Here is a 14895-nt window from a genome sequence, read left to right as displayed (position 1 = left end):
CCGTACCGTCCCTCCCTCCCTCCTCCCCCCCCCCTCCCCCCCCTCCCCCTCCCCCCGCTTACTCTAGCCCACGTCCACCACATGCCACACCGTCTAAACATGCACCACTACTACATCTACACCTCCTCTCTCTTGTCAGCATGTAAACTGGTCTTTTCCGGTCTTATTTCTTCCGCTATGCCCTCTGCCCGCTTTGGGCGGTGTGACCCACGCCGAGGCTGGCTACCCACGCGCCGAGTTTTTTTTCGGCTTGGAACTCTAAATATTGTGCTGAATTGAAAAATAGATGAGAGTGGTGCGGTAGAGGAGACTCATATGGGTATGACAACAGGCATGCTATGGATGTGGGCTAGGTCGCTTGTGCTGGTGGCTCTTGTTACTCTTCATGCAGCCGTCTCGGTGGATGGCTTGTCCGCCTGTGCTCCGTTTGTGGGCAACGGAGGCTCGCTCATCGCCGAGTATGACGGTATCACCGCCATGGCAAAGGGCGACTTTAACAACGACGGACGGCCCGACTTTGTCGTCCTCGGTGGCACTTTTTTCTCTGCCCATCTCCTCATGCAGCAGCCTGATGGCTCGTATGCGCAGAGCTCAATCGTGCTCAACATTGTGGCCAAGGATGTTGCTGTCGGCGACTTTGACGGTGACGGCGCTGACGACGTGGCGCTCGCGATCAACTCGGGCTCCGGGCCCGATGAAGTGGTGTTCTACGCCAACGCTGCTCGGGACGGCAGCTCGTGGACAAAGGTCACCGTGAGCTCGGGCACCCGCAGTGCGATCTCCATCGCCGCCGCAGACATGGACGCCGACGGCGACATCGACCTGGTCGTCGGCCTCGACCTCGGCAACATCCTTCTGTTCAACAACACCAACGCCGACGGCACAAACTGGGCATCGTCTGAGGTCACTGATCTTGGCGACAGCATCAATGCCCTCGCCCTTGCAGACATCAACTCTGATGGCGCCACAGACATCATCGCCGCCGTCGGCTCGGTCGCCCCCTCCGAGGTCGTGTGGATTCGCAACGTCGCTGGCGACGCCAGCTCGTGGTCCTTCCTCGACATTGGCTCGGCCGGCTTGGACGCCTCCTCGGTTGCCATCGCGGACGTTGACAACGACGGAGATCTCGACGTTGTCGTCGCCCTCTACAGCGACAACATCGTCGCCTGGTACCCCAACATCGACACCGGCGCCAGCTTTGGCGCTCGCCTCGACGTTGCCAACATTCAAGACGTTGAGTTTGTCGTCGCCGAAGACATCGATGGCGACGGCCTTGTCGACTTTGTCTCCTCTGGTCGCTACGTTGCCTACTTTCACAAGAACGCCGGTGCCGGCACCGCCTGGGCGCACCGCCTCGTCTCGGCTGCCACCAATGGTGGCGGCCCGATTGTCATTGCTGACGTCAACAACGACACTCGCGTCGACATAGTTCTTGGCCTTGATAGCGACGATCGGGTGGTCTGGGTGCAGAACTACGGTGGGAGCCCGCCGGCCGTCGCCTACGGTCCACAGGAGGTCGTCATCGAGCCGACACCCGTTCGTGCCGTCGTTGCTGACATTGATGGCGATGGCGACAACGACATCGCCTACGCCGGCTTTGACAACAACGCTTGGTTCCCAACGACGGTGACGGATCCTTCCCCAGCGGCTTTGCCTTTGCCGACACGCTCGTGCTTCCGCGTGCCCTCGCTGCAGCAGACATCGACAGCGACAATGACGTCGATCTGGTCCTCGCCAGCGAGACCGACATTGCGTGGCATCAGAACAACGCCGCTGCGGGATGGGTCGCAAACACGGTCAACACGTCGACAGCCTCGGTCACTTCGGTGCAGGCTGTCGACATCGATGCCAACGGTACGCCCGACATTGTCGCCACAGCCAATGGCAACAGCCTTGTGTGGTATCCCAACGCAGGCAGTGGCGTCTTTGCCGGCGAGCAGGTCATCTCAGCCGCGCTTGCCAACCCGGACTCGGTTGCTGCTGCAGACTTCAACGGCGACAGCAAGATCGACCTTGCTGTTGCATACGGTGACTCGGTCGCGTGGCTCGCTGCGCTCGACGGCATGGGTGCGTTCAGCCCTCCGCAGCTCATCACCTCGTCCGACCTCACCACCGCTGTCTCCATCACCACCGCAGACGTCGACGACGACGGCGATATCGACCTCGTCGTCGCCGGCAGGGCCAACAACCGCGTCGTTTGGCTCGCCAACACCAACAACGCCAGCTCGTGGATGGTCAACGAGGTCACCGCCTCTGCGCCGGGAGTCTACTCGGTTGAGCCAGTCGACATGGATGGAGACGGCGATCTTGACCTCCTGCTCGCCACAGCCGCCAACGACGAGATGACGTGGTACGAGGCCGCCAGCCCGGGCGTTTTTGCCGGCTCAAAGCACGTTGTCTCGTCTGCCACCTTCCGCCTCCGCCAGGCCATCGCTGCCGACCTTGATTCTGATGGCGACCTCGACGTTGTCGGAGTCTCGCTCGACTCGGGCATCACCGCCCATCAGCGCTGCTCCGCATCCGATGGCGCCACGCCGCCGCCGCCACCGCCGCCAAGCCCAGCTCCGGTTGCTGGTCCGCCGCCGCCGAGCCCGACTTCCGCCTCACCGCCGCCGCCAGCCTCGGCCACTGCTGGGCAGACCAACATCTCGCCTAGCTCGGACGATGGCATGTTCAAGTCCCAGACATTCATCGGTGCCGCTGCCGCTGTCGGCCTCGTCGCCACGGTCGCCGTTGCTGCCACCATCGTTGTCAAGAAGCGGCGTGGCGGGTCCTGCGGTGGGACGCAACGTGAGTCGTCCAAGCCTGCCACCGATGCCGGCACCGGTACGGCCATGGAGCTTGTCTGATCCCTCGTCGCCATTGTCCATCGCCACCCACCTTGCACATATCTTGCATCCGCCTGTCACCTCCGCTCGAGCCCCTGATTGTATACATCGAGCAACTTTGCCTAAAGACACGCGTGTGTGCATCGACATTCAATTAGTGTGCGAGTGTGGCGGCCAAGAGCCTCAGCTAGTGCGGAAGCCAACAAGCAAGAGGTAGAACGAGCCGATGAATGAGACGGCCTGTGACATGAGGGTGAACGTGATGTTGGTGGCGCCTGCAATCTTGATGCCCATATTGTGAGCGTTGAGCGTGGTGACGAGGAAGACATAGTCGGAGCGCTCGACGAGCGTCGAGTCGGCGTCGAGGTGCAGGGCGATGGCGGCCTCGAGCTTGTGGATGAGCGAGTGGGCGCGCGCAGAAGGGAGGGCGACAACAGCAGCAACAACCATGTTCATCAGAGCCCAGATGACAAGGATGAAGATGGTGAGGCCGTCGAGCGAGGCGTAGTCGAGGAGCGAGACGAGGCAAAAGACAATTAGCGGGAGCTCGATAGCAAAGACGGCGCCAAGCCACGGGCCAAACGCCGCGTTGACGGTGTCAAACGACTGCGCGAGGTCCTTGAGATCCATCGTCAGCTCGGGCAGCGTCCGCCCAACAACAATGGCCGAGTAGTGGAGCCGTTCGATCCGCCGGGTCAGCGTCTGCATGACGTCGACGAAGAGTGCGATAGGGAGGATGAAGACCGCCGTCGCCACCAGATGGTCGATGGTAAGCAGGATCTGGATGGCGTCCGAATCAAAGACAAACATCTCACGAAAGACCTGCTGCGCGCTTGGGGAGAGGTTGGACCACCGTGCCACAATAGTGATAATGGCGTTGGAGCCGACAGTAACCGCGAGGAGGCCGAGAAAGATAGTGAGAAGCCAGGAAGACTTGGCCAGGTCGGTCTCGGTCTTCCACGCCGCTTTCCACGTCGAGAAGAGCCAGCCAGCGTGAACATTGCCGAAGCGAAAGATAAAGGTAGCCAGTGAGACCATGTTGTACAGCGTCCAGCATGCGGCGATGATGACCACCGAACCGTGCTTGAGATCCGTAAAGTTGGTAAAGAGCGAGTACGCCTGCGCGCCGAAAAGTACCATGCCCACAACAAAGATGACCATGCCAACCGCCCGTTCCCACGCTCCGATTCGAGTCAAGCCCAGCAGCCGGGTGAGCCAGTGCATGATCACCACAGGCGTGTACCTCCCGCGGAGACTCTGTACCGAGTCGTAGTGCGGGATATGTCCTTCCTCGGCCGCGGCATTGAGCAGCGAGGATGTCGTCATCTCCATAAAGTGGTGGCTTCCGCCGCTCTGCACATCCACCGCCGCCAGCATGGTCCGGATCGCCTCCGAGTCTGCCCGCGCCCGCGCCCGCCGCAGCTCGTCGGTCCGGCTCGGACTTGATCCGCTTTGCGGGCTTGCCATGCCGGCACCTGACTTTTCTGGCGACCACGCTGCGCCTTGTTCTCCTCCGCCGGTACTGCCGCTTGTCATCTCGGCCAACTCCACGTCTTCGGCACCAACCACCCGCCCAGCGCCTGCATCGCCATCCGAATCGCCCGATGCCGTCACATCGATGTCAAGCGCGTACATGGCCGAGACAGGCCGCGGCTTGGATCGACTCTTCTTGGTCCTGAGCGTAGCCTGCCTGGTCCGCCCCAGTCGAGGTCTGTGACTCGGCCTCCTGCCCGCCGAGCCATTGCCATCGTCGCCGACTTGGCCGTCGCCGCCACCCGGACAACCGTCCCTCGTTGCTCTCACGCCATGGCCTCTGCTGCTCGCATCACCTACGCTATCATATTCACAGTCAGTCCCGTCAAGCACCACAACCTCACTATGCTTGTTGTCAGACTTTTTCCCGCTCTCGTGGCTGCTTCCGCTCGCCTCGCTGCTCGCCATGACCGCCGGCGTGGGTTCTGAGAGAAATGCCGTCATTGAGCAGACTCTGCGGTGGTTTCGGCGAGGAACAACGACAATTTTTAGCTACCGAAAACGGGCGTGAGTAAACAGGTTGACTTGGGGGTGATTGGGAGGTTTACGCTGGATCACGGGGTACTCGAAGGCTGCTGGGATGTGAAGGGGGGTTGATGGGAGTAGTCGTCTGGGTGGGGGAGGGGGGGAGGGGGGATGGTGCCGGAAGAGAACGAAAAGGCGTGTTTGACGTCGGCAGAATGAATATTTTTAGCCATCTCGGGTCGGCAGGGAACAACTGATGTCGGCGCCAAGGTAGCTTACATGGGCTCGTGTGTGTGCTTGGTCAAGTACGGTGTAGTGCAAATGCAGAGCGTGGGTTACAACTGGTGTAAGCAGGTCGTGAGCCGTACCAGCTGCGAAGTTCTGTGACTGTAACGGCTGCTGGCTTGGCCATCCCCATTTTTTCCAACCGCACAAGCTCACTCCATCCATCCGGCAAGCTAGCGTACGGCAAGAAGTTCAAGCACCCAGCGATGCTCTTGCCAGATTATCCAACCACCGCATTTGCGTGTCCATGCGGAGCTGCAGTGATTGGAAGGCCGCAGCTGTGCGACTCGCGAGTGTGGCAGGAGACGAACGTTCGAAAGAATGCGACTTGGGTGGGCAGGCGCAAGGGTGTAAACGTTTTTTGCCGCCTTGACAAAACGAGGACGCATTCAAGGCAGGGCTGGGCCGCAACGAGCAGGTAAGCTCTTTCTCTGAGTCTGTGACTATGGCTCAGATCCACCCCCTGGAGACTGCAACGGTTCCAATCGCCGGCTGGCGCGCAAGCAGCGCGTTCGGTCTTGGACGGTCGGAGCCTGCGACGACCCGAATCGCGCAGGAGGCCGCCCCGGCCGGCCACGGAGCGCACGACCGTAACTACGACCCGGAGACGTACGATGGGGTGATGCCCATGGATTGGGAGCCTGATCCTGTGGTATTCGACCTCCCACCGCTGCGATTCCGAGATTAAGTAGTTCCGCGGCCATCGGCTCCCGCTCGCCAAGGCAGCCGCCGTTCAGCACCCCCGATCCGGCTTTCCCGCCCACCACAACAAGCATCCGCAGAGAGGACGGGAAAGACGAGTGGAGGTTTGACAGGGTGTGGCAAGGGCAGCAGAGCTGGGCGTGGCGCACTGTCAACGCGCAACGTCCGGCGCCCGCACTCGCACTAAATCGATAGCAACAGAAGACAGGCAGTTTGGTCCCGGAAACGTCACAGTCGCCTCCCTGTTGGAGGCCTTTCGGCAACCCGGGCGATGGGCTTGTGAGGCCCAGATGGTAGAACATCAATGTGGCCATGCCTTCAGGCAAGCTCTCTATTGATCATGATGCCGTGTGCGTCAGCTCGGCCGGCACCACCGTTCGGGTTGAGGTCCACGGCGTCGTGGTGCTCTTTGCCGACTCTGGCGGCACGGACTTTGTGCTGAGGGTCAGCAGCTCGCAACCGCTCGCTGGCTATGGTTTCAAACTCGAGCGATGTGGCCGCTACGTCGGCTGGTACGGCCGTTGCGGATGCAGGTGGGTGGGGATGGGGTCTCGCGCGGTCACCGGCGAGGTATCGTCCACGATCCGCGGTCCGACGCACATCTTTGCTCGCGCCGCTGCCCGGTTCAATGCCATGGCCACGACCTTGACTGCCTGCGCCCGCAATGGCCGTCACCGCTGAAGATATCATCCAGTTCACGCTACTACGCACGTTCTGCATGACAACTCGGTGTGATCAGCATCGGCCGAAGGTACAACGGGCTTATAGGCGCAATTCATGGTACAGAACACGCCAGATGGTATACGTAACCCTTTGTACGTGGATATATGGCTCGTACAAAGTGTCTGATTGATATCGCAAAGCCACCACACATGGATGCCCACAAGACATGCCCTCTGACAAAGTGGCGCGACGACTGATCGGGCATTTTGGCGATTCCAAATATGGCCAACGTGAAGATTGTGCTCCCTGGGGTGTCGGCACACACACAGTGCTTTAATTCCAGTAGATCGGCCAAGCCACCGAAAGTCGACTGAGTCGAGTCGACGAACCATGTCGAGGACTCGGAACATGCATTAGCTGCCCAAGCTGGCCAATGGCTGTCGGTGGTTGCTGATGGCGGCGTAGCTGGCGGTAATCCTTGCCAGCAATCCCAGCTGACGAGGTTCAATCGACGATAGCCCCCCAGATCCCGTAGACTCGGCAAAACGTAGTGGATCAACCATATACAGCTCCCAGCAGGTACATCGGCTTGTCCACGACCGCCGATAGCTGACGCCACGATGGGCTGCCCAGCCAGCGGCGTACCAGCAATCCCACTCGATGAAGGGCCAACTCCCAGATGCGACCACATGATCCAACCAAACATACCGCCTTACCTTCTGTAAGGTACCACAACTAGTCCACACTGGCCCCGACGGACCGATAGCTGGACATGGCTGCGGCGGCCGTGCCCGCGGCACACCGGGTGTGATGGAATGCCAACACTCTCGGTTGCCGGCCGAGCAGTCGCTCCGCTGGCTCGACGGCTTGAGATTTCCTCGCATTTCCTGTGCTGACCATCTTTGCCAGCACATCGTGCCAATTGGCACGGTGATCCGCGTGTACTTGAGCGCCCATCGATAGCTCGATAGCTCGCGTACACACGATATCAAGGCAAGAATTGGGCGCCCAGATGGCGCCCGTCGTCGTCGTCGTAGCGCATCGTCATCAAAAGGGTGGGCGGGTGGGTTCCCGCTCCGTCGGAGCCGACTGTGTCGACGCCATCGGAGCTCTTAGCGAAGTAAGGTGTCAGCTGCTTTGCTTCGCTTCGCTCAGCCGGCCGCGAGCGTTAGCGACTCGTAGCAGTGGCGGCAACCAGTGGCGGCAACCATCGATTAATGGTCAACTGGCACCACCTGACTCAATTAACCAAACTATGTCTGGCTCTTCTTGGGTTGTGGAGAAGCTGGTGACGCTCCCTGGCGAGCTCCGCGACCTGCCGTTCCATCCTGCGGATGAGCGTGTTGCGGATTGGTATGGTATGGAGTACTCGTTTGGCACTATTGTGGCTGCGGCGTACCTGGTCATCACCCTTGTCCTTCGCCTGGCCATGCCCCTCAAGTCGGCTCCCTTTGAGCTCTACTACTACCGCCTCGTCCACAACTTTGCCATGTTTGCCGTCTCCCTCTACATGTTCCTCGAGATCATGCGTCTCGGCATCACCCAGGGCTTCTTTGTCGAGCTCGAGCGCAATGCTCAGTCTCTCCCGGTACGCCTCACTCGCTTCCCCTCTTCCCATCTCTACTATTTCCTTCTCTATCCCCTCGCCCCGTCCCCCCCTTTCGTGCTCGGCCACCGCCACGCGTGTGGATGGCCGGCCGCCGGCCGACGGCTTTAGCTGCCGACCACTCGCCCGAAGGTAGGGGGGGGGGGGGGGCGGGGGTGGTAGTTCTTCCCGTACCTCATACAAGCAAGCGGACTCGCTTTTTCTCGGGAAAAGTTATCACTTGGGTAGAGAGACAGAGGATACAACTCCTTGAGGAGTTTGATGAGCTTGGCTGTTCGCTGTCGTCCGTGGGAGTGACTTGTTTTCCCCCCCCCCCCCCCCCCCCCCCCCCCGCTGTGTGAGTGGCCACATTGGACGAAATGGCGCTTTTTTACTATTTTGATGGCGGAGCCGCGGGGCGTTGGGGCCATCATTGCGGTCGGCCGGATTTGGCACGCCTTTGACAAGAACTCACGGGTGTTTAGCGCGTGAACTGGATTCGTGCGGTGTGTGTGTGTGTGTGTGCGCGCGTCGTGCTGTGATTGTAGATGGCGTCTGTGCTCTGGGTCTTCTACATCTCGAAGATCTTCGAGTTCAACGACACGTTCATCATGCTGCTCCGGCAGAAGTATTCGCAGGTCACCTTCCTGCATGTCTACCATCATGCGTCTGTTTTCTGGATCTGGCTCCTCAACGTGCGGATCTACCCGGGCACGTTTGCTGGCGCCGCTGCGGCCGCCAACTCGTTCATCCACGTCCTGATGTATGGCTACTACTTTGGCTCAACCTTTGGCTACCGCCCGTGGTGGAAGAAGTACCTGACGCAGATGCAGATGTTCCAGTTCTGCTTCATGATCTGTGAGGGCACGTACCTCACGTTCTTTGGCCACCCCAAGTTCCGCTCGCTCGGCGCGCTCAACGGCCTCTACGCCGTCACCCTCTACTTCCTCTTCTGGAACTTCTACCGCCATGCGTACAAGAAGCCCAAGACCAAGGACCAGTAGATCCTTACATCCAGGCGGCAGCACACTTCTTTCTCCAATCGTAAACGTTGATCGTCTCGTCCACTAGCCAACCCGTCAACGATTCCCCCAACAACAAACAATCGTCACCAAAGCCACCAGCGATTCCCCCAACAACAAACAATCGTCACCAAAGCCACCAACGATTCCCCCAACAACAAACAATTGAAGTCAGTCAGCGCTCAGGTCACATGGCCCTTTCCCCCCCCCTCCCCCCATACTACCCCAAGAACAAGCCACAAGTCACACTTGACGTAGCGCCTGCCATCCGCCATGTCCAAGGACATCTTCCCCGTCTTCCCCACACGAATGTACGTTCCCCTCCCCTCCCCCATCCCCTTCCCCACAGCCACCACGCCCCCCCTCCCCCCTCCCCCTCCCCCCTCCCCCTCCCCCTCCCCCTCCCCTCCCCCTCCTCCCCCTCCCCCCCGCCTACCCGCAGGGTGTGGGTGGTGTGGTGGGGAAGGGTGCCGCCACACATACCCTCTCCCGTCCATCCCCCCACCTACTTCCTCGTGTGTTGTATGGTACAAAGAGTATGTGGTACTACTTGTGGAGGTCTCCGTACTCTGTGTAGTGGTCACGTGCGTATGGTGGAGAGGGTGGGTGGGGCTGTCTTGCTGGCGTGTGACTGACGAATGACGGGACAATGACGGTGTGGTGGAATGGGCGGGTATGGCTATGGCTTTGGTCGATGATCGCCGTCGTGGTCGTCGTGGTCGTCGTGGTCGTGGTGGTGGTCGTCGTGGTGGTGGTCGTCGTGGTCATCGTGGTCGTGGTGGTCGTCGTCGTGGCGTTGGTCACCATTGTGCTGCTGGTACTGCTGCTGCTGCTGATGCCGATACTTCTGTTGTTGCTGCCCCATCGTGCTCGACTACGGCTGCGTGCTGACAGGGCCCTCACGTCGATGAAGATCCGCCTCAAGTCGGCAGAGAAGGGCCACTCGCTGCTGAAGAAGAAGGCTGACGCGCTGACGCTCCGCTTCCGGTCGGTGGCCACCGAGATCAAGGCATACAAGCAGGCGCTCGGCGAGATGATGTCCGACTCGGCCATGTCCATCACAAAAGCCCGTTACGTGGCGGGCGACTTTGCCTATCTCGTCACCGAAAACGTCGGCTCGGCAAGCATGAAGATCCGCACAGAGCTGGAGAACGTGGCCGGCGTCAAGATCCCTGTCTTTGACGCCTACGAGGACTCGGGCTCGTCCGACGCCCTCGAGCTGACCGGCCTCGGCAAGGGCGGCGCCCAGATTCGCCAGTGCAAGAGCAAGTTTGCCGACGCGCTGCAGTCGCTCGTCAAGCTCGCCTCACTTCAGACCTCCTTCATCACCCTCGACGAGGCCATCAAGCTCACGAACCGCCGCGTCAACGCCATCGAGCACGTCGTCATTCCCAAGATCGAGAACACCATCTCGTACATCATCACAGAGCTCGACGAGGGCGAACGCGAGGAGTTCTTCCGCCTCAAGAAGATCCAGGAGAAGAAGGCCGACGCCCTCGAGTCCAAGAACGCTGCCATGGCCGAGCGCCGCGAGCTGCTTGGCCTTGACGACGACGGCGCCGGCCCGTCGCTCCTCGACGACGACGACGAGGACCTCATTGTGTAGCTTTCTCGGTAAATGCTGCCTCTAGCTCATTACCCTACTACGACGGCACCACGCCACAGTTACAAACATGTTTGTTACTCACGCTACTCGCCCAGCTGCTCGAGCAGGCCATCGCAGATCTGGGTGAGCTCCGCGTTCTCGGCGTCCTTGGCCGCCACCTGCCCGCTCAGAGTCTTGATCTTTGTCTCGGCCACCCGAAGCTGTTTTCGAGGACCTTGACCCGCGCAGCAGCGTCGGCTTCGGCCGCAGCCAGTGCGTCCTCGGCCTTGATCAGCGCCTTTTGGGCACGCATTGTCTCGTTCGAGTGCTTGGCCTCGAGCTCGATCACTGTGTTCGCCTGCGCTTCGAGCTGGGCCTCAGCCGCCAACGCCTTGGCCTTCCACTCCTTGAAGCCCATCTCGAGCGCCATCGAGTCCTCGGCGTACTTGGCATTGACCGCCGTCAGCTCGGCCACCTTGGCCGTCAACGAGTCGTTGCGCGCCTCGATCTCGTCGACGGTGGCCGTAAACTCGTCGAGCACAGCCGTCAGCTGCGCCGCCTCCTCCTCGGCCTTGCTCTTGCCAGCCTCGGCCGCAGCAAGATCAGCCTCGAGCTGAGCCACCCGTGCCAGCGCCTTGACCACGGCCGACGGCGTTCCGCTGCTCCCGCCGCTCACGCTCCGCCGCGGGCTCAGCATCTCGGCCGACTTGGCCATGACCTCCACAAAGCGCGCCTGCAGCGGCGTCGCCGGCTTCTCGTCCGCCGCCGCTCCGCCCGCCGCCTTGCTCTTGCTCGGCGTCACCACCTCGGCTCCTCTCGGAACATTCTCCTCGCCACCAGCCACCGCAGCTTCCACCAGCGACGCCACGACCTCGTTGGCGGCCTCGACCACAATGGCATGATCAATGGGTGTGATGACCTCGGTCCGATCCCGCCATGCAACCGTCGCCGGCGAGTCCACGGCTTGGCAGAGGAGGGAAGAACCTTCCCCACGCATTGTTGCCGCCATGCTCCCGCCGTTGTCGCCTTGAGCGCCAAATGCCTCGCACCCGCCGGTGTTGCGCTCGCCGAGGACTCGCGTCGGTGTAAAAGGTGTCGTGCTCGCCGCCATCCTTGTGCTATCTGTATCTGCCTTGGTCTCCTGCTGGAACCACTTGTGAACTTCGCTTGGCGTCTGCCTTGGCGTCTACTCTTGCAGGTTGCTGCAGAGTCAAGTCGATGTCGTCCTGCTCACCCTCCTGGTCCCTCCCCGCCCCTTCGCTCTGCCCTCTCTCTCCTTCGCTCGGTCCGCCACAAACCGCTCGGCGCGCAAATATCCAAAATTTTTGAATTCCGCCTCAAACCGCCAAACGCTCTTTTGGGCCCAGCTGGCCTTGCCCCCCGCTTGCTGGCCACCTGGCGCGCTGTGCTATGATCACCTTGTTCTCCTCAACCCCTTTGCCGATATCCGCACAACTTCTAGACATTGTGGACAAGAGCATAGCGTACCTTGGTAAGTTGTGCTTACCCTCATGCGTATCCTCTATCGTGCGCTTGTAGCCTTGGCGTGCAGCCCACTCGGCAGCCGACATAGGCCGCCTGGCGCCCGCGCCTGCTTTCTTTAGCTGACGAAAGTTTGAGTGGTAGCGGCATGGCAGGCACGGCAACGATTAACCAAACGAGAGACAGCATTGATTCGGGTGCCGAGCAGGCGGCGAACGAGGCAACGAAGAATCGTTGGCAGCAGCGAGTGACACCCGACTCGCGCCTCACCCCAGTTCGCACACGCCCAGCCCAAGCCCAGCCAACATCCCCACCCAGCCCGGAGGATCTACAGAGGAAGGAGTCAATCCCAGCTAGTAGCAACATAGTACCCATCATGCCGCACATGACGACCGAACAGATCATGGAATCCTCGCCCTTTACCAGCCGTTTCTCGGCCTTTAAGCGCCCGGCAAACCGCCGCCAACCGAGCGCGCGCAATGGCAAACTTTGCTCAAATTTCAATGCGCCCGCCGTCCTCACCGAGCGCTCCACCAACGTCGTTGCCGCTCCTCGGCCCGATCCCACCACCTTTAAGGCCATGACCTGCGAGGCCATGCCGGCACCTACCCCTCGCCAGCCTTTTGCCCCGCTCTCTGCCCCGTCGACCGCCATCTCGCCGGCCGCGGCTCGGCCTGCCGTTGACTGCCCGCCACCGGCCTCGGGCTCGGGCTCGGGCTCGGGCTCAGGCTCGGCCTCGGCCCCGGCCTCGATCCCGGCCGCATGCCGGCCAACCATCACCATCTTCTCTCCGGCCATGCCCGAGCTGTCGTGGAAGCCGGAAGAGTCGGAGGTCAACGGCGGATCGAGCTCGCGGACGCCGTCGCCGAGCGGTGGCGCCCCGCTGCCGTTCTGCCACCCGTCGGCGGCTCGCCAGCGGCCGGCGTCGACCTCGCCGATCCCCTGCTCCGACTCGTCCGCGCCGGTCTCGATGCCGAGGTCGGACGTTGATGCCTCGGAGACGCTGGCTCTGCTGGCCTCGGCAGCGGTTGCCGCCGATCGCCCCGCCTCGCTCTCGCCCGTTGCCGCCCTGCTCGCCCCGCCCTGCTCGCCGGCCCTTGCTGTCGGCACAGCCGGGCGCTGCGGTGGTGCTGACGACGCTGACGCCGGGGCCGATGGTGCTGGTGCCGCTCCTGCTTTCGACGACGGCGATAACATCGATGTTGTGTGCGTGCCGACCGGCATGCCTGGCCTCGCCTCCCCGCCGCGCCCGCGCATGCTCAAGCGCTCGCGATCCAAAGCCGAGATCACCACACCGTCGCCACGCAAGGCGCAATCCAAGATCTCCAAGCTGATGAACCGGCCCAAGTCGACGCCGCTCCCGCGAGCGGCGCTCAGCTCGGCCTTTGATGACATTGTTCCGCCGGGCATGCGCTCGTTTGCCTCGCGCGTCAACCTGACACTCTGCAAGCCTGGTCAGGTTGCCGACCGCCCCACCCGCACCATCCTTTCCTGGGAGTTCTGATCTGCTCTACCTCTCTGCCTCCACCACCTTCATCCACCCACCCACCTACCCAACCAACCTATCCATCCATCCATCCATCCATTCCCCTCCCCTTGGCTATCAGTCTAACTCCATCGCCGTGCCTGTGCCCGGCGGCCGGACTGTGCGGCTGGGCCCGTTGCCTGGAGGGAGGGGACAGGCAAGTGCCTGAAGATGATAAACTGCTGTGCCCTGATTGGCTGTCATCCTCTGTTTTCTTTACTCTCTCTCTCTCTCTCCCTCTTCCTCTCTCCCTTGCCAGGCACGCATCCCGACGCCCGACGCGAGCGCGATCCGATCAGGCTCGTTGACGACCGCCGAGCGGCTCGGCCAGCTCATGAAGGCCATCACTGCGATGACTGTAGCATGTCAACGGCTTGGACATGCCCTGCAGCAAGCTCTGCCCTGAAACCGTTCCACACGGTTGTCCATCTTGCCAGCGCCGCCGTCTGCTCCTCGAGCGATCTCATGTTGGCGTTGACTTCCTTGGCGATGGCCACCGACTCGACCAGGCCCTACACCCCGTCATCCATCCACCCACCGACTACATGAGTTCATGCGCACCACCAGGCCCTCTCCCTCCGCCACTATCCTCCTCACCAGCGGCAAGTACGCGCTCCACATGGCCATGGCCACCTTGACTCGAAATTGGCAGTGCCCGCAGCGAAAAAGGCACCAGTCGATACCCAAGCCACCAAGCCACCAAGCCACGGCCCAGTCAGCCACCACATACAGCCAGACACTCGAGACTGCATTCATGGTCTCCCCAGCTGCTGCCTCGTGTCCTCCCTCCCTCCTCCTACTCCTCCTCCTCTCCGCTGTCGCTGTCGCTGTCGCTGTCGCTGTCGCTGCTGCCGCCACTGGTGCTGGACGTACGTTGGTAATGCGCTGCACAAGATGGACGCGCTCGAGCTCAAAGGCAGAGTCCTCTGTAGAGGTGGACATGGTATGGGTGTGGTGTGTGTGTGGGGGGGTGGGGGGTGGGGAAGGGATGGGCTGGGGTGGGGGGTGGGGGGGTGAGGTGGTGGCGGGAGACTGCCTCACCAAGTCGCACTCCTCCGCCATTCAATTCTACAGGCGAACGATTAATCCAACAACAACCTCAATCATCCCCCCCCCCCTCCACCAACCAACGATTAATCCAACAACAACCTCAATCATCCCCCCCCCTCCACCAACCAACGATTAATCCAACAACAACCTCAATCATCCCCCCCCTCCAC

The 14895-nt window shown here is 61.3% G+C and overlaps 7 protein-coding genes across 7 annotated transcripts; 4 read left to right on the top strand and 3 right to left on the bottom strand.

Annotated features, from left to right (window-relative positions):
• Window positions 1–321: 321 nt before the first annotated feature.
• On the top strand, window positions 322–2849 carry AMSG_10509 (fibronectin type III domain-containing protein; the record flags this gene model as incomplete). The annotated part of the gene is made up of 2 exons (XM_013898209.1): window positions 322–1613; window positions 1646–2849. 2 exons carry the CDS (start codon window positions 322–324, stop codon window positions 2847–2849), a joined length of 2496 nt encoding a protein of 831 aa, XP_013753663.1.
• Window positions 2850–3011: 162 nt separating this feature from the next.
• AMSG_10508 (uncharacterized protein) lies at window positions 3012–4669 on the bottom strand (the record flags this gene model as incomplete). Its single annotated transcript, XM_013898208.1, has 2 exons — window positions 3012–4518; window positions 4662–4669. The coding sequence occupies 2 exons, from the start codon at window positions 4667–4669 to the stop codon at window positions 3012–3014; spliced, it is 1515 nt and encodes a 504-aa protein (XP_013753662.1).
• Window positions 4670–5556: 887 nt separating this feature from the next.
• On the top strand, window positions 5557–6494 carry AMSG_10507 (uncharacterized protein; the record flags this gene model as incomplete). Its single annotated transcript, XM_013898207.1, has 3 exons — window positions 5557–5763; window positions 6111–6317; window positions 6384–6494. The coding sequence occupies 3 exons, from the start codon at window positions 5557–5559 to the stop codon at window positions 6492–6494; spliced, it is 525 nt and encodes a 174-aa protein (XP_013753661.1).
• A 1221-nt stretch (window positions 6495–7715) lies between these two features.
• Window positions 7716–9123, top strand: AMSG_10506 (GNS1/SUR4 family protein). The gene is made up of 2 exons (XM_013898206.1): window positions 7716–8064; window positions 8610–9123. Exons 1-2 carry the CDS (start codon window positions 7732–7734, stop codon window positions 9063–9065), a joined length of 789 nt encoding a protein of 262 aa, XP_013753660.1. The 5' UTR covers window positions 7716–7731; the 3' UTR covers window positions 9066–9123.
• Window positions 9124–9332: 209 nt separating this feature from the next.
• On the top strand, window positions 9333–10718 carry AMSG_10505 (V-type ATPase, D subunit). Its single transcript, XM_013898205.1, has 2 exons — window positions 9333–9394; window positions 9978–10718. Exons 1-2 carry the CDS (start codon window positions 9357–9359, stop codon window positions 10687–10689), a joined length of 750 nt encoding a protein of 249 aa, XP_013753659.1. The 5' UTR covers window positions 9333–9356; the 3' UTR covers window positions 10690–10718.
• Window positions 10719–10772: 54 nt separating this feature from the next.
• Window positions 10773–11874, bottom strand: AMSG_10504 (uncharacterized protein; the record flags this gene model as incomplete). Its single annotated transcript, XM_013898204.1, has 2 exons — window positions 10904–11874; window positions 10773–10868 (listed from the first exon to the last, which is right to left on the bottom strand). The coding sequence occupies exons 1-2, from the start codon at window positions 11777–11779 to the stop codon at window positions 10773–10775; spliced, it is 972 nt and encodes a 323-aa protein (XP_013753658.1). The 5' UTR covers window positions 11780–11874.
• Window positions 11875–13986: 2112 nt separating this feature from the next.
• On the bottom strand, window positions 13987–14617 carry AMSG_10502 (uncharacterized protein; the record flags this gene model as incomplete). Its single annotated transcript, XM_013898203.1, has 2 exons — window positions 13987–14187; window positions 14549–14617. 2 exons carry the CDS (start codon window positions 14615–14617, stop codon window positions 14020–14022), a joined length of 237 nt encoding a protein of 78 aa, XP_013753657.1. The 3' UTR covers window positions 13987–14019.
• Window positions 14618–14895: the final 278 nt, after the last annotated feature.

The sequence above is a fragment of the Thecamonas trahens genome (assembly GCF_000142905.1).
Source record: "Thecamonas trahens ATCC 50062 unplaced genomic scaffold supercont1.58, whole genome shotgun sequence".
Lineage (NCBI taxonomy): Eukaryota > Apusomonadida > Apusomonadidae > Thecamonas > Thecamonas trahens.
The sequence above is the reverse complement of the archived record's forward strand: the minus strand, read 5'-3'. Positions and strand labels throughout refer to the sequence as shown.

Bases quoted from the DNA above. Each gene is read 5' to 3' on its own strand.
- AMSG_10506 (XM_013898206.1), top strand. From the start codon at position 7,732: ATGTCTGGCTCTTCTTGGGTTGTGGAGAAGCTGGTGACGCTCCCTGGC. The intron at 8,065-8,609 runs GTACGCCTCACT...CTGTGATTGTAG, and splicing joins GCAATGCTCAGTCTCTCCCG to ATGGCGTCTGTGCTCTGGGT.
- AMSG_10505 (XM_013898205.1), top strand. From the start codon at position 9,357: ATGTCCAAGGACATCTTCCCCGTCTTCCCCACACGAAT. The intron at 9,395-9,977 runs GTACGTTCCCCT...GCGTGCTGACAG, and splicing joins CCCGTCTTCCCCACACGAAT to GGCCCTCACGTCGATGAAGA.